This window comes from Puma concolor, chromosome E2 (assembly GCF_028749965.1).
Source record: "Puma concolor isolate L17-30 chromosome E2, mPumCon1.1.hap2, whole genome shotgun sequence".
Taxonomy (NCBI): domain Eukaryota; kingdom Metazoa; phylum Chordata; class Mammalia; order Carnivora; family Felidae; genus Puma; species Puma concolor.
The window spans coordinates 5,755,536-5,776,599 of NC_141681.1; the positions used below are offsets into that span (position 1 = coordinate 5,755,536).

General features: G+C 47.0%; 1 protein-coding gene across 1 annotated transcript in view; it reads right to left on the reverse strand.

Annotated features, from left to right (window-relative positions):
- Positions 1-21,064, reverse strand: part of CDH13 (cadherin 13) — a 1,039,261-nt gene that overhangs the window by 238,266 nt on the left and 779,931 nt on the right. The window contains exon 7 of the mRNA XM_086688815.1: positions 10,309-10,487. Coding sequence (XP_086544941.1) covers positions 10,309-10,487 — 179 coding nt within the window. The remainder of the gene's footprint in view (positions 1-10,308; positions 10,488-21,064) is intronic.

Consider the following 21,064-nt stretch of genomic DNA (forward strand, 5'->3'; position numbering starts at 1 on the left):
TGGCTGATAAGGAGAAATCTACATTCTCTAAAAGAACTTTTCCCAAAAAAGAAAAAGTTCTTCAGTTTTTAGGGTACTTCACATAAAGTAAGATGGAGAGATTTAAAATGATGGAAAAACACAAGCACTCTAAACTCATCATCACCCTGCATTTTAAGTTATTTTTACCATATAAAAAAAAAGAGACACAGAGAAGATAAAGCTTAGAGAATTACACATTCGTCAAACACAAAAAGATGAATCTGTCTTAATGACAAACCTAAGTGTCTCTTGATTCAACATGTGCTGAGCAGCTACTGATTGTCTAATGCTCTAAGACACACAAGAACAGAGATATGAAGTAGGCTCGTGTTTATTCATTTATTAACAACCTGCGGAATTTAGGTTCAAGTGGTAGCTCCTTGTCTCTCCCCTTGAGAAGGCTAGAAATCCATGAATCAGCTACTCATCATTTACCAAGCATTCTCGAGCTGCCTCCAAAATGCATCTGCTTTACTGATGGTCTCCCCTCCCGTTCACCAGCTTTCCCTCCAAGTTACAGCTCCGAGGGCACCACGTTTAACAGAGCAGTGTTTAATGTTTAAATACAGTTGGTGGCATTGCATTTACGTGAGGACACATCCATAATCCTTAGGATGACATTCGAAGCCCTCTACAATCTTGTGCCAACTCCCTGCCCTCGTCCGGTATCTCCCTAGGACACCCTCAGCTCCCTGCCTCTCTTCAAGTCATGTATGAACGTGTCAAGCCTTTGCCCATGCTGTTCCCATCCCCGGGATGCCCTTCCCTCAGCTCGTTGGCTGCGGCTTTCCATCCATGCGTTGAGGCTCAGTTCAAACAGCACATCTCCCTGTGTGTTTGCTGCTGGTAGGTCTGCTTTACTTTATCACCAGGCAGCTTGATCTCCGCGTCCCTGGCATCTGGCAGTCCGTCATGGATTCAGCAAGACACTCTGATGGGCGCTCGATACACATGCGTTGACATTCATGTCTGGATTTTGGGAGGTGGATTACCTCGGTGTTCCACGGAACTTTATAAGGCTGCCAGATTCTCTGCCTTGTGGCCGGAAAGTAAGTGGACTCCCTTCCAGAGGAAGAAAATCCCACCTCCATGCTTCTTCTTCAATCTCATTGTCCATCATGAAAATAACTAATATCCACTGACATTTACAGGGTGCTAAGTGCTTGACATATCTTATTTAATCTTCCTTTTTTTTTTAAAGTTTATTTATTTACTCTGTGTGTGTGTGTGTGTGTGTGAGAGAGAGAGAGAGAGAGAGAGAGAGAGAGAGAGAGAGAAAGTGCAAGAGGGGAAGGGGCAGAGAGACAGGGAGAGAGAGAGAGACTCCCAAGCAGGCCTTGCACTGTCAGCACAAAGCCAGGCATGGGGTTCGAACTCATGAACCAAGACGTGAGCTGAGATCGAGTTGGATCTTAACCGACTGAGACACCCAGGCGCCCCTCTAACTTCATCTTCCTGATAAGCCTGTGACGTGAAACTGTGATCATGCTCATGAGTAGCAGATCAAGAACCAAGGTTTGGAGAGGCTAACTGACCTGCCAGCTTCTCACAGCTGGTAAGAGGTATGAGTAGTCTACGAATCCATAGAGTCTGAAGCCGGCTCCCGTGCCCTTGACCCATGACTCAGACCAGGTTTCAGCCAGGTGACTAGAGACCGCCCTTGCTCTCATGGCTGGATGGACCAACCTCGGAGGATGGGGGAAATGGTTAGGGGCGCCAACACAGTGGAGACTCACCACAGTCTCCTGCTAGAATTGATCCAGAGCGGGCAAGTGCAGAAGTTCACCAGGGAGGGCGCCGACTCCCCGTCTCCAAACCCAATGCCATCAGCAGGACGCCGGCCGGCTGGCGACTGAATCTCAGACCCCAGGGCTCAGTTAGCATCATGCCTCGTCAACATCCCATTCCACTTTATTTGCTGACACAACAGAGCAAGTGTGATTCACATAGGGTAGTTCACCATCTGTGTTTCATTTGCAAGGATAATGTGTTATTTTAAAAATAATAAGACAATTTATTTACATCTACTCCCCTTCCCCATTTTCTCAGCAGCAAGTGATAAGAAAAAAAAAACTGGAGAAAATTATCCCAACAAAAATATTTATGAGTAAATAGCTCACAGAAATGGGGAGGAATGCTGCTATCTGAATAATTCTGGTCCCGCCCACCGAAATAAAGAAAGAGAATATTCTTGACAGTGTGATTGAATTGTGTATAATTACTGCCAATGTTTTAAACATGATGATAATGAGAAAAGTATTAGCATGAGATCAGAGCCGGCTGAAAACATTTATTTACTGAGAGTGTGATGGCTATTTTTTTCTTTCATTCAAGGCAAGGAAGGAAATGCTACCCCTTAGGATTATTCCTTTATTTTCGGGCAGCTTGACTCGATAGCGTCATTTTCACAGGTTTCTTTACTATGTTTCTGGAGATGCGGCCTACGTGACAATATTTTGACTTGGATCACCTGGACCCAACACATCTGAGTTCTCCTCAGATGCGCAGCCACATGCCCAATGTCAATTGACCATTTTCCATACCATGCTCCCTCTAACCTTCGTCAGTTTTCCCTGACATAATCAAGGACTCCTGAATCTCTCATAGCAAGTACACGCACATAAATCTAAAAATAAGTCTTACGTGACACTTGCCATGGAAAGAAGGAAGGAAATTCTCTGTTTTCCCATTTGGCCTAAAAATTGGGGGCATTACAAAGTTTCAGAAAGTCCTTTACCAGCTGAAAATAGAAAATAAATTACATTCACAGGCCTAATATCTCTTACTGGATGTACATTCTTACGAGTAGGCTACCAGTTCCCTTAGATCATCTAGAGGACAATACATATTAAGTCGAAGGTGAATTCAAATAAAGATAGAAAAGTGCTCAAACCCCTTAAAAAGACTTAATGATACTCTCACAATGCAAGTGTTAAGATCGAATTTCAAGGGCCTCTTTAGGAAAATGTCTCTATTTGTTAAAAAAAGAAAAAAAGAGGGGCTCCTGGGTGACTCAGTCGGTTAAGCGTCTGACTTCGGCTCAGGTCGTGATTTCGCGGTTTGTGACTTTGAGCCCCGCACCCGGCTCTGTGCTGACAGCTCGGAGCCTGCTTCGGATTCTGTGTCTCCCTCTCTCTCTCTGCCCCTCCCCTGCTCATTCTCTGTCTCTATCTCAAAAATAAATAAAACATTAAAAAAAAAAAAAAGAAAAAAGAGGAGGAGGAGGAGAAGGAAGGAACCAAAAAGACAAACAGAGCTCCCAAACTGACCATTAGCTACTCTGAGTGGTTTCAAATTGTGGCCGTGTTCAGAAAAGTTGGCAGATTTCAGCTGATGAATTTCGGTCTCCCAGCCAAGATGATCAACTAAATAAACCATTTTTCAAACGTTAGGGACCTTTATCTGATTTTATTTTGTAGCGCAGCCAGACATAGTTTAAAAACATAGACAGAGCTGTCAGAACGAGGGGCTGAGTGTGGTTATGGAAAAGAATAAAACAGTGCCCCAGATGAACCCAATTTCGTTTAGTAGGATATATGGCTCTTATTTTCTCTAAACGTTTCCCCAAACATTTAAGCAAGAGACACAGATCCTCACGCCCATCCCATTCGCCAAGGTATTTCTTAGAGCCTAGTGCAGTCCTGACACAAGGTAGGCGAAAGTGAGTAGATTCGATTACTGGATGATTACACAAGGGCGAGACTAGGCTCTCAACTAAAACAAAATCATTTCCTCTGTTTGTATACCCATGCTAGGGCGGTAGATCTTGCAGGAAATTCTAAGATCATCTGTAAACTATTTACTCATACATACAGACTGAAGGAACACAGGCCATCCATCCATCAACCCATCCATCCAACAAATCTTTGCTGAGTGCCTATTATTTATCTGGCTCTTAAATTTGGCAGTGAGAATACAGAGATGGGACAAAGATCCAAGATCTCCTTCTTCAGGTAGTTTATGTTCCCATATGGTTTCAGAAAAAGCAATCAGAGGACCTTGCACTGGAAAACGCACCGAGTTTCCAAGTAAAATTTGATGTCTATTAACGCTGAGCTTATGAAAACAGAAGGGCAGTAAGTGGTCACTGCACCTGCTCTCACAATCCAGCTGTGAATCTAAGGGATGGCCACAGAACCCGGCCCAGCATCAGGAAAGGTGAAGAGGCCTGATGCCCAGAAGACAGCGAATCTGGCCTGCACAATTTGGAAAGAGTCTTTTTGCATTGGCAACATGTGGGTAGAAACAATAGTCAAGGTCTCGGCAGGAGCTGAGGGAACTGGAGCCTGGGTGATCGGCAGCCACAGGAGGTGTGACACATGTAATAACTGTGTTCGCTGTTTGCAAGACTAGAGGAAAGGATGCACATCTTGAAGCCGTGAGAGAGGTGGTGTGCAGAGGTCATGATCACAGTCATTCCTGATGAGGAAATAGGCCCAGAGAGGGTCAATGATTTGCCCAAGGTCCCACAGCTGGCCAGGTAGGAGATTGAGTCTCCCGGGCAGCATCCTGCAAGGCACATTGTACCTTGAAGATATTCAATAAATGTTTTCAATAACTACAGTCTCAAGGGCAGAAAACACATCAAGGATCTAACCTTTACTGATGAACTGAATCCCTTGTATGACATCCTACCAAGGGCAGTCTGTCTGAAGACATCCCTCAACGGGGAACTCACTACCCACGTTTACAATTTACTGCGACAATGAATAATGATAGTTACGGCAGCTTGTATTGAGAATAGACAATGCGCTTTATGTGTTTTAGCACATTTGATCCTCACCAACTCATTTAGCGCAGGTGCTATTATTCCCACCCCACTGATGAATAACTAAGGCAAGGAGAGGCCAATTATCTCACCATTACGGATTGAATTATGTCCCCTAAAAAGATATGTTTAAGTCCTAACCCCTCGTACCTGTGAACATGGCCTTATTTGGAAGGAGGGTCTTTGCAAATACAACCAAGTAAAGATGAGGTCATTAAGGGAGGTCCTAATCCAACGTGACTGGTGTCTTATAAGAAGACCCACGTATGCACAGAGGCAAGACCATGAGAAAGCACACAGTCAGAAGGAGGGCATGTAAGACGAAGGGTGAGGTTGGAAGCGTGTGTCTACAAGCCCAGGAACACTAAAGATGGCTGGGAACCACCAGAAGCTGGAAGAGGCAAGAGAGGATCCTCCCCTGGAGACTTCAAAGGGAGCCTGGCCCCACCAACACGCTGGTTTGAGACTTCTGGCCTCCAGAGCTGTGAGAGAAGAAATGTGTGTCGTTTTAAGCCACCTGGCTTGTGGTACATTGTTACGGCCATCCAGGGAAACAAACATGCTCAGTTTACATTACGGGGTCAGCAACCACACTGAAACATGGTCTCCAAAGGCAGGGACTCCTCAACTTGTCGCACATTTGGATCACCTGGGATTATTCTTTTAAACTACCGATGACTGTTCTACCGCCTGAGACTCTGATTTTATGGCTCTAGGCTTCGGCTGAAGCACTGTGATTTCTTTCTTTAAAAAAAAATTTTTTTTAAGTTATTTTATTTTACTTTAGAGAAAGCGAGTCGGGAGAGGGGCAAAGGGAAAGAGAAAGAGTTTTAAGTAGGCATCAGCACAGAGCCAGACCTGGGGCTCGATCCCACGACCCTGGCATCATGACCTGAGCCGAAATCAGGAGTCGGACACTCAACTGACTGAGCTGCCCAGGTGGCCCTGGAGCACTGAGATTTCTAAGGCTCCTCAGAAAACTTTGAGAAACTCTGTCACAGTTGACTCCACTTGTCACCATTTGGGGACCAAGTGGAACAAACCCACCAAGCCCAATGGCATCTATTTAGCAGTGGTGGCCCCCCGAATGGGAAGCCAAGTCAGCTGCCTGACACGGTTAGGAGGAAAAGGAGGGGGTCAGTTATGGGGCCTCAGAAGATGGAGACAGCAGGTGAGCTTCCTTCTAGCATTTTCGCCTGACCCAAAGCCAGTGAGCGACAGGTGGTCTCACTCCCAGCTCTGTGCATGCCCTGCAGGTCCAGAGGCCACACGGCCCCACATGCAGCGGGAAATGAAAGGCAAGGACCCTGCCAGACAGCAGCCTGCACACATAGAGATGCTACTCACTCTGAGCCTGCTTCCCTTCCCTCCTGCCCTTCCTTCCCTTTACTGCTCAGTAAATATTTGTTGGGCATCCGTCATGTGCTAAGGACTGGGAATGTGTCAGGGAAGAAGATGGGCACAATCCCTTCCCTCCTCAGAGTACGGATGGGGGCAGATCAGTGAGGGCACCTGCCTCAGCTGGCCCCACTGGAGACATCCTGAGGAGCAGTGGTGGGAAGAAAAGGCAGTGACCGAGATGGTGACATTAAAGATAATTTATCGGCGTCCTCGGCTGTCCTCATCAACACGCTTCAGGACAAAGTAAATATGGGAAAGGCAGGTTCAAAGAAAACAGTGCCCGCTGCCTCCCTGGAGTCTTGCGTCACCTGCCAGGGTCCTCCTTGGGTTCGTACACAGTAAAGGAAAGGTACTAAATGGAAAAGCAAAGGGAAAATTTACATCGTATCAGCTGAGCTCATGATGCCAGAGCCAGCGAGCTTCCAGATCCTCTAAGCCCAAGCAGGTGGGGCCCAAACAGGACCAAACCATTTGTATCGTCTCAGGGGCCCCAGCTTTCGAAGTCCCCGACCCATTTGTTTACATTCACTGTATTGCAGGGGTCCCAGTGGAATATTTTCTTAAAAATCTGTCGGCACAGACCGGACGCGGGGCTCGAACTCATGGACCACGAGATCATGACTTGAGCCGAAGTTGGAGGCTTAACCGACCGAGCCGCCCAGGCACCCCATATTTTTTAATTTTTTTAAAAAAGTTTCTATTTATTTATTTTGAGAGACAGGGAGAGCACAAGCGGGAGAAAGGCAGGGAGAGAGGAAGAATCCCAAGCAGGATCTGTGCAAAGCCCGATGAGGGGCTCGAACTTGGGAACTGGGAGATCACGACCTGGGCCCAAATCAAGAGTCGGACGCTTAACTGACTGAGCCACCCCGGTGCTCCAGTGCATACACGTTTTAAATGTTCTGCTCGGATGGTCCAGCAGTAGACTTTAAAACCACACCCGAGACAGGACGCCTACTCAGAAGTTGTCCAGAAATAATGACAAACAATTCTCCAGCCCTGCTGGAGGGGCCCGTCGTAGGCACGTGATCCAGGAAAGGCGCAGTGAGCTTACAAGTGCCGTGTGCAAGTCCTGTCCCTTTAAAGACGAGCAACGCGTGGGGCGCCTGGGTGGCGCAGTCGGTTAAGCCTCCGACTTCAGCCAGGTCACGATCTCGCGGTCCGTGAGTTCAAGCCCCGCGTCGGGCTCTGGGCTGATGGCTCGGAGCCTGGAGCCTGCTTCCGATTCTGTGTCTCCCCCTCTCTCTGCCCCTCCCCCGTTCATGCTCTGTCTCTCTCTGTCCCAAAAATAAATAAAAAACGTTGAAAAAAAATTAAAAAAAAAAATAAATAAAGACGAGCAACGCGGAGTCACGTTTTACCCTTTCAGCAAACTTGCGGGGGAGAAGCTTACCGCAGCAACAGTGGATAGTCAAGGCTTGCCTACATTCGGGGACGTTTCTTTCCTTCAGATTGCACTGATGTTGCCTGGGTCAGCAGTGAACTCTGGAAACCCTCACAGAGAAGTGACACTCTTCATTCATTTTCATTGATTTTCCAATTTCAGTTAAACTGTGTCTATCTTTCGGGGGGGGGGGAGCTGTTTATGCATCGTGGCTAGTAACGCTTCATTCACCTCCCATAATTGCGTATTTATTGCAAGTTGACAAAAACCCGAATGAAGAGATCATGAGCTTAAAACACATCTGGCCCCCCGATAAACCTTAAAAATGGAAGAATCCACTATATTATCACTTTGGTTTATAAATAGAGACTTACAACACGTATTCTGTCAGTAAAAATAGACGCTGAGCTGCGGAAATCACTGCATTGCATCTATGCCTTGCAAAAATCTGCAAGTGTCTTTGGGAGAATTAGGGGTTATGGGAAAGCTGGTGCGTGTGTGTGTGTCCACATGCGTGTGCACATGCATGCTGGGCAGGGAATAGACAGAGGTGGAAAGTCATTCCTTGCCTCTGAGGAAGACAATGAATCGAGCAGTCATAAAAACATGGAGGGCTGGAAAGGGAAGGGAGACAGGACAAAGGAGAAGGACTCCGTACGTTCCTTGCCCCCCGCCGTTTGCCTACCTTTAACTAGTAACGATGACATTTTCCAAGTGACAGCCACAGTTTCAATAAAGATCTCATCCTCTCCCTCCCTTCCAGTAAGTTCTCTTCCTAGCTACTGATTCCCACCCCCGAAGGGCAAAATCTTCCTTTCCAACGCATTCTTGCCTGTACCGCAAAAGACGTATAATGAAGATTGTTAGCAGTGCTCCAACGGTGCTTGGAGCAGTGGGGCTAAGACACGCAGAGGATCGCAGCATCTGCTCTCCGTTAAGTTTACAGTCGAGGCCACCAGAACTTTCTGTGACGGTGACAAGATTCCATACCTGTCCTGGCTGATGCATTTTTACATTTTCATTTCAATGAATGCAAATGAAAATTTAAATAACTGCACAGGACTAGTGGCTACTGTGTTGGGCAGTACTCTAGACCCAGAGGAAGGGGTATTCTTTTTTTTTTAAGTTTGTTAGTTAGGTTATGTATGTATGTATGTATGTATGTAGAGAGTGAGCGAATAGGGGAGGGGCAGAGAGAGAGGGAAAGAGAGAGAGAATTCCAAGCAGGCTCCAAGCTATCAGTGCACAGCCTGACATGGGGCTCGAACCCATGAACTGTGAGATCATGACCTGAGCTGAAATCAAGAGTCATATGCTTCAGTGACTGAGGCCGCCCAGGCACCCCAGGAGGGGGATATTCTTTTTTTTTTTAACTGTTTTTTAATGTTTATTTATTTTTGAGAGGGAGGGAGAGACAGAGAGAGAGACACAGAGTGTGAGTGGGGAAGGGAGAGAAAGAGAGGGAGCCACAGAATCCCAAGCAGGCTCCATGCAGCCACTGCAAAGCCCTTCGAAGGGCTGGAACCCACAAACGTGAGATCACGACCTGAGCCGAAGTTGGATGCTTCACTGACTTAAAGACAGTGGCTCGAACCCAGATTCTGGGCAGAAGCTACAGTGTGGAAAAGCAGAAAGGAGAGAAGGCATTTCTGACCCAAGGAAATGCACAGAGCCCATTCCGAAAACCCAGCAGTTTCCGAGGGGCAGGTGCTGCTTGTGGAAGGTCTGTGGGATGATGCCATGTTGGCAACAAAGAATTCCAGGATGGGAGATCTGGGGCGGGTGGAGGCGGTGGGGGACAGAGGGGAGTCCCTAAGTTGGTTGAATATGCTGTGTTTGACGGGCCAGGAGTCTCTCCTACTGAGGGGAGCCTGTGGGGAGCTACAGAGGGACATGTGACTCAGGAGGGGGGGCCAGGACCAGGGGGCACATGTGGGGGGGCGTGAGCTGGGAAGGAGCCCACACCCCACATACACGGGACTGAGACCACCAGCTCCATCTGACTGCCACATCTGATGTAACCGACTGTCCACGTGTGGAAACTTCCAGAATTTGTGATTTTCAGGAAGGCTGGAAGTTGGAAATTTTGAAAAATAAATATGAAATCTAAATATTTTGACACGGCCACTAACGTGAAAACCTGAAAGCAGCCTAGGTAAAACCAAAGAGCAAGGGGGTGGACTGGCCGAGTTCCCTGGGTCGCCTGTGTGTGACATGTGACCTACGTGATGGGTGACGGTTCCCAGCGACAGCCTAAGGGTGAAGCAGGAGAGAGGGGTTCCGGGGGGACACAGTGACAGAGGGTTTGGGAAAGAAGAGAAGTCCAAGCCACCTGACTCTGTGATCTTGGGCAAAGCCACCTCCCTCCTCTCTGTCCCTCTCCTACCTCCCTGCCTGCCCTTCCCTCCTTTGTCCCATCCGCTTCCTCTGGAAGGTAGGTAAGGATAGAGTCCCATTATGAGGACTCATGAGTAAGTGCTTCAGGAGGAAACCGAGGCATCGGGTGGAAGGAATACAAATAATTCCAAGGATGTGTGTGACCTTTTAGAGTGTGTGGTTTTGGTTCACATGATACCTCATTTCCCTTTACGGATTCCCCCCCGCAACCAACCACGTGTAAGCACCTCATTTCCACCTCTCTGCGTAAAGTGCCTTTGCCTGAAGCCGTACGCCATCGCCCCTGTGAGAGCCGCGTTTGCTTCTCATGAAAAAAGATGTGTGCCTTTCAGCTCACCTCTCGGTCCAGCAAGGCAGGTGACACGACGGTGACGATGTCCCCTTTTTCAGGATCGATGTAGAACATGTTTGGAGACGGCTTGTCAGGCGTCTGCTGACGGATATTGTACCGCAGAAGGGCATTATCTGTGGCCGGGTCATCGGCATCAAAGGCTGTCATCCGCATCACTGTGGTCCCTAAGGGGGGGGGGGGCAGGGGAGAAGGGCAGGAGACGGTCACTCGGGGGACAGCGATGGGCAGAGACCCCCCTTCCCCAGCAATCGTCAGAGACTGATGCACCAGTCACTTTCCAAATTAAAAAGGAAAGCATTTCCAGAACCATGTTGTGTTTTTGCTTTTCTTTGACTCTCCCTCGTCACATTAAAAGACCTGAAATAAAGAAAAGAAATCTTTGCCGTTCAGCAGACTGACAGCTTAATTTTTCCTTCTGCTGATATGCTGTTTATTTTCACGGGCTTTCATTCAATTGTGAATGTGGCTGCATGACAATGGCCTTTATTTTAAAAGCTCTTATTAAATGCCGATTACATGTGGGGTTCTGGGCTGGGTGATGAGGAAACAGAGGTGAGGAAAGGCATTCTCTGGTGTCCAGCAGGTCGGGGGTCAGTAAGAGTGACAGCAGATTAAAAAAATAGCGAACCGTCACAAGTGCATTGAGAGACAGCATTATGAATACATAAGAGAACAACTTCATCTAGCCCGAGGTTCAGGAAAGGTTCCAGTGCAGGCACCTAAGGAGTGAGTAGGTGTAAGCCACGCGAAGGAGAGGGTCCTCAGTGGGAAAAGATGTTCCGGTTAAAGGGAACGTGACCAAACGTTATTTCAGCCCCCCACTATATGGCAGCCACACTGTCATAGGCGGTTCAGAGATGAAGACAACATAGGGATAGAGGAGGACGATGGCAAAGGTTGGTAAGGATGTGCGACACCGGGCTGGCTCATACACAGCTGAGACGCAGAATTGGTGTTTGCCACATTGGAGGACTTTGGAGCAGCAACTACTTAGATCTACCCTATGACCCAGCAACAGCACTACTACTAGGAATTTACCCAAGGGATACAGGAGTGCTGATGCACAGGGGAACTTGTACCCCAATGTTTACAGCAGCACTTTCAACAATAGCCAAATTATGGAAAGAGCCTAAATGTCCATCAGCCGATGAATGGATAAAGAACCTGTGGTTTATACACACAATGGAATACTACGTGGCAATGAGAAAGAATGAAATCTGGCCTTTTGTAGCAACGTGGATGGAACTGGAGAGTGTGATGCTAAGTGAAATACGTCATACAGAGAAAGACAGATACCATGTGTTTTCACTCTTATGTGGATCCTGAGAAACTTAACAGAAGACCGTGGGGGAGGGGAAGGAAAAAAAAAAGGTTAGAGAGGGAGGGAGCCACAACATAAGAGACTCTTAAAAACTGAGAACTGAGGGTTGATGGGGGGGGTGGGAGGGAGGGGAGGGTGGGTGATGGGTATTGAGGAGGGTACCTGTTGGGATGAGCAGAAATTTGACAATAAACTTCATATTATAAATAAATAAATAAATAAATAAATAAATAAATAAATAAATAAATAAAAATATGTACCCATTTGGCATCTACTGTCAAGAAATATTTGCATGGAGGGGGGCGTCTGGGTGGCTCACTTGGTTAAGTGTCTGACTCATGATTTCGGCTCAGGTCACGATCTCACAGTTTGTGGGATCGAGCCCTGTGTCAGGCTGCACGCTAAAAGTATGAAGCCTGCTTGGGATTCTCTCTCTCCCTCTCTCACGTGCGCGTGCTCTCTCTCTCTCTCTCTCTCTCTCAAAATAAATAAATAGACTTAAAAAAAAAAAAAAGAAACACTTGCGTGTGTCGACAAAGCGTTCTTGCAGGATGTTCACTGCAGGATTATCCATCATGGTGAAAGATTTGCCAACAACCTCACTGTCCAAACAACAGAGGATTTGCTAAAATGATGGGATTCCCGACACTATGAAAAAATTTGTAGCGGGCAGAAAAAGGTTGGAGGTCTAATGTGCTCTAACATGGAAGGCTCTCTAAGAGTACCATGTGAAATTATCAGGTTGAAGAATGTTACCCATAGTATGGTATCATTTTTGCGAACCTGCTTGCACATAGAAATTGCCACAATACTTTATATGTATTTTGCAGATACAGTTTATGTCCATAAAAGCATAGAAGGTCTACGAAAGTGGACTTCACATGGGTCATGGTGGTGAAGGGGAGCAAATCTCGCCACCCAAGATATGACTCTTTGGCATATTGATCGTTTTAAGCTGGTTATTGTTAAAAAGCTGCAGTCACAAGAGAAGTTCTGAAAATCAAGAAGTTACACCTTTTGGAAGGAACATTTACATTTGTAAGGGAAATCTTCATTTACTGGTATTGCCCTCGGTGTACCAGTAAAAGGAGGATGACTCTAAATCTTGACAAACTCTTATCAATGGAGAAGGCAGGGACTTAAACCCGTATAACAACCCTACCCTCCTTGACTGTACTTTTCCTGGTCACCTCCCATAACTCACCCCTCTCCCCCTACGTCTCCCCATCTTTAGCTGAAGATGGTATTTAAGGTGATGGCTTCAGCCATTTCAGGAAATGACTCCATTTGCCTGTGCCTCTCCCATGTACGTAGGACGTATACAGGTTGCTAAACTTTTGTTCCATTTTCTCCTGTTTATCTATCTCATGTCAATTTGATTCTTAGACCAGCCAGAAGAATCTTGAAGGCCAGAGGAAAACTTTTCCTCCCCAACAGCGGTTAAATCTGGGAAAGAACAAGGGGGATTGGGATTAAGGATGGTGATGAGGAGGTAAGATTTTGGTGCAACCTATAACGTTTTGATCATTTTTACAAGGAGAATGTATTACTTTTGTGATTCAGTGTCAACCTAAAAAGATCGTAATTATGAATAATTATAAATACTGCTAATCTAAAAAATAAAACAACCGGTTATTCTACTAGCATAATGGGTTACTCAGGAATAGCAGAGAATTACAATTCCGGACCTGGAAACTACTGCAAAGCCATAGGCAAGTCCAACAAACAAAGGAGAGTCATGTTATTTTATCAAGAAGGAAGAAGTTGGGAGGGGTTGTATTGAAGGAAAGTCCACTGGAGAAAGGCAAGAGTTCAAAGTGATGACAGTTACTCATCGGTTGAGTTGTAGGGGTGGTCGATTTCTTGAACTAGATGCAATGTACATCCTTCCTTGTCGGGACCTGTAATTGATCATTTTTTCTTGTTGATGATTCTTCTGTTGTGTCTCTATTGGACAATTCTCCTATAATTGATATGGAATGGTGCGCTCCCCTTCCCAACCTTCTCCTTGCCAGCCTCCCTGCTCCACTTTAGTGAGGTTTCCCTGTATTGACTTCACAAGCCCAATAGGAGCATGGGGTAGAACAGAATCAGGCACATTTACCTGCGGGTCTTGAGCCATCGTATTTGGCTTAGGGCGACCTGCCAAACTATATCTTTTCGTTGTAGTTTACTCTTCTAAGAATATAGGGCCCACCTGTGGATTCTGACCCCTTCTGGACCCACAAAATGTGGGTAATGTGAACTAACGGGTAACAGATGAAAGCAGTACCGTCCAATCGTTCCCAGAAGTATTCACATGTGGAAAATATTGAACCGTAAAGTAAACATGAAATTCATCTGGCTCGGCTGCCATCCTGTTATTCTTTTTCCATCTATAACAGTGCTTCTCAAACCATCCAAAGCACTTTACTTTTTCCCCACAATCAGAATCAGATTATGAGCCATTAGGTCTGACTGATCAAGCAAATGAGGGGATCCAATCACCCTAAGGTTGAATGGATTTCTAGAGCCGTCTCAGTGTTGCCATTAGGCCAGATATATCAGGCACATTTTCTACTCTACCATGTTTCTTTGCACTTCTTTGTTTCTTTGTGAAATCGTCCCAAGGCAAACTTCCGGGTCCACGGCAAGAAGAGAGAAATCTTGGGGGCGCCTGGGTGGCTCAGTCGGTTAAGTGTCTGACTTCGGCTCAGGTCATGATCTCACGGTTTGTGGGTTTGAGCCCTGCACTGGGCTCTGTGCTGATGGCTCAGACCCTGGAGCCTGCCTCAGATTCTGTGTCTGCCTCTCTGTCTGCCCCTCCCCTGCTCACGCCCTCTCTCTCAAAAATAAATAAACATTTAAAAAATTTTATATATAAAAAAAGAAATAGGTCTTGGCTTCTGCCCCTACCTTATCTTGCCCCTTGTCTTTGGAAAATATTAGGAAACAGTCTGGGACTTTGTTTCTCATGGAAGCACACAACGGAATCAGGGCCTTTTCTCAACCTGCTGGTCCAGGCAGCCACTCCCTATCTAGGGACACTGGTGTGATGGATGACACTTATTTGCCTCGCTGGTCTAGGAGGACAAGACACTTTAATGAGGATCCCTTCAGAAATCAGAGGCAGTTTTCAGGCCTATAAACTCGCCAGGGACGTGCTAAGCGAGTTCCTTGTGGCCAGAGGCATGAAGGAGGCCTCAACACTATCAATTCCATAGGAAATTGTCTCTGGTTGAGTATGTATGACCCAGTGCCTTGCACTTTGTTAATGTCCAATGAATGCTTGACTGATGGAGTCTTTGCCCTATTTAATGTGCTTTTAATCGAAGTCCTAGATGAACGAGCAAAATGACGTCTAAAAGTGAAGTCGTGAGGCTTGCATGTGTCACGGCTCCCATTGAAAGGATAAGGGGAAGGAAAAAAGATCTCGAGGCTCATGGATTTTCAATTTTCACCAGGAAATTCACTGATGATGTCTTTTTTGGTGGTTATTGTTACAGATTTCATAACCTAACACAAGGTTATACGGGAATGTTCCCAAGTTTACCCAGGAAGTGCTTTTTATTTTAACGAATCGTTTGGGAGCAAATGAACTTGATCTTATGTGCTGCCTTTGTCCTAGCCCAGATGTGGGTACAGAACAGGATTAATGTCTGCGGCCCACCTCCATAGAGACTGAATAACGTCCTAAGTCTCATCAACACATTTGTAGCATTGATGAAAATGACCTTGGGTGACGTTTAGGTTCAAGTTTTGCTGTGTGAACATGGGCAAGTGATTCAGCCCTACCCAAGCCTCAGTTTCCCCAATTGCAACAAGAAGATATTAGTAACACTTTCCTCTTTGGTCTTTGTAAGGTCACATGGGATACCATATTAAAGGACTCGGTACAAGTCCTTTGAGTGTTTTGAGGAGGATGCCTTTTCTTACCAAACCTGTTCAGGGTTCTGAGCCATCATGGGGGTGTAGGCGATGGCCTCAGACCACAGAGCTGTCCACGGAACCTGGTACCTGCTGCGGTGAGCCCAGCTGCCCATCGTCTCTGAGTTGCCCTGCCTCACCCTCTCCCTTGTACCGTGTCTGTGGTCTTAGTTTGCAGATATGGGTTTCTGCTGCAAAGATCACAGCTTTATACTAACACATACACATGCACGTGTGCTCACACACACACACACTCACACACACATGCTGTAGGCTACGCTGTGATACTCTCATCTTCCTCTGGGATCAAGGTTCTATCCTGAGTCCCAGTCCATCCAATGGGCCCAACACTCCGCTCTTGCTAGCCCCTCCCCTGGGGGCTGGTTCATGATTTTCATAATTCCAGTTCTTCCATGGCTGGATAAACCAGCATTTCCTGAACTGTATCCAAGGAACTCTGTTCCATGAGCTCAGCAGAGAAACCGATTTGGGAAACACACAATAATCGTAGTTACGCAAGTTTCTATCCTGGAGGACGCCTCCTGTCTTTAGTGAGCAAATGTGTATCATAAATCTCCAAGACAGAACAGACTCTCAGCGTTTCCCTAACTGCTCTGTTGATGGAGCCTCTTCGCTTTAAGAGCATCTTTATGTGATGGGCTGCCTGGTCCTAAACTTGAGCTCTCGGAGGGGACAGACTGTGTTCTGTTCATCTTCATAAGCTCAGTGTCTCCATGCAGGAGGTCCTCTATCAATGTTGAGGACAATCGCATTCTTGCAATTCACTCAAGCTTTGTCTTATTTCACACTGACCAGAAACCATAAAGCACTTGTTACTGAGAAGCGTGGACAACATTGCCTGCACATTTTTCAGAGTCAGTGACGCTTCACTACCACCTCTGAATATGTAGATATATTTTTGGCCCTTGGAGGCCCTCGTTGGAACTGGATTCAGCAGGTAGGCACCAGGACAGCGGCTCCGATGCCCATGGGGGGCACCCTTTGGCCCTTTGGCGCAAAGGCGCCTTACCCTTTGCCCGAGCCCACACCCTGGACTCTCAGAAGAAGGGCCCACTCATTTCCATCAGCCCAGAGGCTTCCGCATCCATGCTTATCTCATGTCTATGTGCGCTTCACGATGGCAGAGGGAAGATAATTATATGATAGACACCCGTGTGGGTCCTCTGAAACACATTTCTGCCTTCTCCCCCATCATAATATTCTCCTGAGTGTCAAAATAAATGATAATCACCCTGTCACTCCCAGATGAACTAGCAACAGCCCCTCTAAAGCACATAAAAGAATTAGAGGCTGCTAGTTGAGAGTCTCAAGCCAGCCTGTCATTTTCTTCGGTGGAAGGACATGGCCGCCAACATGAAAGGCTGATAAACGATTATGATTGTTTTGACTTGGTCCAAGACAGTCCCTTCCTCTTGGCCGCATGTCTCTGATTAAAGAAAGTGCCGCCTGGTGTTAGGACCTTACATGCTGGTGTTTGAAGTTTTGCTTCCCTGTGACTTCAAGCGCAGCCACACCTGTGAGGCGTGGTGAGGGGCTGCTTTCGAACTCCACGAAAGGCCAGCTAGCCTCAGATGGGGTGGGGAGGCTCTAAAATACGGCTCACTCTGTGCCACAGGCAACAAAATGATTCTGTTCTTGAAATTTCTTTGACCTCGTCCCAAAACGTCTCCTTCACCCGACCAAAATGGTCAGACTCCCTTTTTTTATTTTTTTTATAAACCACAGTGTCATAAGCAAGAAGTATATTGAGACATGGACATTCTGATCTGTAACCGGCCCGGGGTTTCTGAGAGCCCAGCTGGGGCAACTGCCTGCTTTCCAGGGATGGCAGATGTCACCAAGTGAGCCCCCTGCATGTGACAAAACGGCACGTCGTCAAAAAGCTTCAACCTCACAGGAGGAGGTGGGTAGTGCGTTCTGATGCCACCCAGACACCAATCTCCGTTAACTAAGTGTCCTAAGAGATGTGTGGCAAAGGCTGCTTAAAAAGAGGGTGTGACCACGGATGCTGGATTGCCTGACTTACTCCTCACGTGTCTATTCCCACGTCACGAGAAAAGTCCTGAGACATTTAGTGCCCCAACTTGCTCATCCAGGCGATGGGGGCATAGAAGCATCTGGGGCTATGTATAGTTGGGGTGATGCTAATTTGAAACAAATTATACTCCTCTTGAGACTCCTCAGTTTGGAGGTGTCCTGGGCACCCTGGTTCCACACGTCCAACTAGCGATGGCAAACGTGGGATGCCAACAAAGCCGCCAGCTTTTGCCCTGGGACCGAGGGCTATTCCAGGACGGTCCCGGGCAAACCAGAATGAGCTTGTCGCTGCCAGGCCGAGTTTGCTTTCAGACACAGACGCATCTCCTGGACAGGACTGCCAGAGTACAGACGTGAGAACTGTGGCCGAACGAGCCTTGAGCCACACGGACCCCGACCATTCATTGGACTCACTCTGTCCCGCTGCTGTGGGACTGCTTCCCGCCACGCAGGGGACACAACCAGCTCTCTCCTACAGTTCTTAACGGTGAAGAGTGAGCGAAGCAGGTGTGCAAACTCAAAGCAGAGCAGGGCTCGAGTGTGGCTTTAACTCCTGGCCTCACCACGTACTGGCCGGGCCTCCTTGGACAAATTCCTTCACTTCTTCAACTTCTTCATCTACAAAACAGTATCTCGTGTGATGGGCTTTGTAGGCATCGAATGTATTAATGTGGTATTTCTCAACCTTTTTTTAAAATTCATTATTACCTATCCCTCCCTTCCAGAATCTTCTTAGACCTCCCCCCCCCCCCCCCCCCCGCCATGCCTGCCATGGATATACTGTGTATCTATTCAGGTACTATGACCTCTTTGGAGGGTCGCAAACCATTGCAATATCCAATACTTTTAACGTCCCCCCAAACACCAATTTCCTCCTCCTCGGGGTGATATTGTCCCCACCGAGAATGTACAAATTAACGGATATAAAGTTCAATGCCCGGGCGAGGGTAAATACTCCAGAGATGTTAAGTTTTATTGTTATTTTTATTGACTGCCGCAATTTGCCGCTCAGTTCTGGGGGGGGTGGGGCCCAGTGCTATGTGTGATGGTGATGAGCGAAACCTTGCGGGACCCAGTCACTTCCTAGCTCTAGGACCTGCGCTCAGTATCTGCAGAAGCAGGGGATTAATTAAAATCTCATAGGGACACAACTCCTTTCTTCCCTCGGGCAAGCCCGGAGCCTTCTGTTGAGTGCACGCACGCGTGAATCAGCTTCCTCTGGTCTTGTCAATGTTTCTGCGTACGTGGCGACTAATAGGGAAACTGTCAAGCGATTAGTGGACAAAAGATAACCACAGCAATTTGACAGGCATGCAGAGGCAGCCCCCGTTCTGCAGTGCGTGTACTCCTGAAAAGTCACCCACGTAATGAATCATAAATAATGTCTTATTTTCCCATTGACCTACATTAGCATTTCATACCCGCTTTATCTTCATTTGAGGGGGTGTCCAAATGGAATCTGCTCCTCATAATTCACTTTAGGTTTTTCTGCTTATCTCTCCAACACTGGGCTCGCAGGTGGAGTAGGAAAGAGAGGTTGGCTCTCTGCTCTGGATGTGGAGACTATTAAAGCCGTGCTCAGAAGCAGGGGACGAAAGGGGAGAGACCTAAGGCAAAGCCTGGGAGATTTAGTTGTGTCACTTGGTTGCTTCTTTGGGGGGAGGCTTCTTCCCCCTATTATCTAGGGACTGTCATTTGCCAGAACTGATTCCTCTCATATTTTGCATATAATGATCGTACTGTGCATCAGATCCACAGCGTTCTTGATAATGACAGTTTTGATGAGGACGTCAATGGCCTGTGGCCTTTCCTCTGACAGCAGCTGGGTCCCATCGGCCCTGACAGTGAGACTCTCTGACCCCATTCCCAGAGTGAGGTCAGGGAACTGGGCCAGGAGTGAGAAGCTCAAATATCTATCCAACGCCCACATGGGTAACTTAACACGAGCAGAATGATTTCAAAACAACTGGGAGCACTGTGGACTGTGGCAAACTGGAGGGTCTGCATCCTGCCTAAGGGGCAGCCGCCTTTTAGCTTAAGGTGATTGACACATTTCTGAAATGCACGTCTGGAGAGGCTAGACCCTTTGGTTTTCCAAGAAAAGACGGGGTTTTGAATTTTCATGTAAACTATCAAAATGTTTATGCGTTGGACACCAGTTCGAAATTTTAAAAATAAAAGGTCACTGAGTGAGGCAAGGAAGGCCAAACAAAACAGGTTATGATTCACCCATTTTCAGCTTGTGGCCCTGCCAGTGGCCAATTCTTTTCCCCAAGGACATGAACTAAATGTTGTCCATGTGTCCACTGGTGATAAATTACAACTTAAGAAGATGGCACACCCACTAGAAAGTTCACCCTTCTTCCTTCCACCCCCCTTTCGGAACAGGAAAGTTCTCTCATGTGGTCCCAGGACCCAGCAGCATAGGAGACAGTGGAGACACAAAGAGATCACATCATGTGATGCAGGTTTCACGTTCGATCCTACGCTGACCACGGGAGGCATGTCATACTGGTAAGCCCATTGTACAGGCGACAAAATGAAGACTGAGAAGGCCACCTAGCTAATTATCCCATGAGCCAGGACCTGAGTTCTGCTTTGCGAAGGGGACAATGGCCCAAACTATGGGTTGCTGCTTAATACTCATTCTTCCTTCGCTCCTGATTTTAGCTGGCCACACTGCTGACCAGCCCAGGTACTAGACATCTCAGCATCTCTGGCAGCTAACCTGGCCATGGACTCAGGTTTAGACACTGAGACATAACAGAAGCATTGTGCGTGAGGTCCTTTTAAGGAACCTCAACCAGGAGATGAGCGCTTTTGTGGCACCCTCTTTCCTCACTTCCTTCGACCTGTACTGCAGATGAGATGACTATCGTTCCAGCAACCATTTTGGACCATTAGGTGGCCCTTCGAATAGAAGCCATGTGATGGGAAGGTAGAGCAGAAAGACAGAAGGCATCTGAGTCCCTGAGCCTCTGATGACCATGGAGCTCCAAGGGAAGCCCAGCACACCTCCCTCTGGCTTTGATTACAGGAGCAAGAAAGAAACGAGAGGGAAGTGAAAGCCCATCTCGTTTGGAGCCTGGTTTGCATTTGTTTGCAGCCACGGCTAATCTTCTGATACAGGCAGGAAGTAAAGATGGAAGAAAACAAATAAATATATTTTATTAAATAGTATCACCCTAGAGAGTGAGTTTTGTTGCTTTAGCCTAGAGCTAGAAGACATTATTTTAGAGAAAAGTAGAAACATCCAGTCACTGCCTCATGCATTGTCAAATATTTAGATCGGTTTCCACTTATCTAAAGTGTCTTGAATCCAGAGACAGTCTATCAGGAGGTAAGATCGCTTTGGGCCTACCCATGTGACTTCCTTCGGCCGCGGAAACAGACAAACAGAGGCAAGAAAGTGCTTGTGTACTGGAACCTGTCCTCCAGGAGCCCCGGCTGCCATCT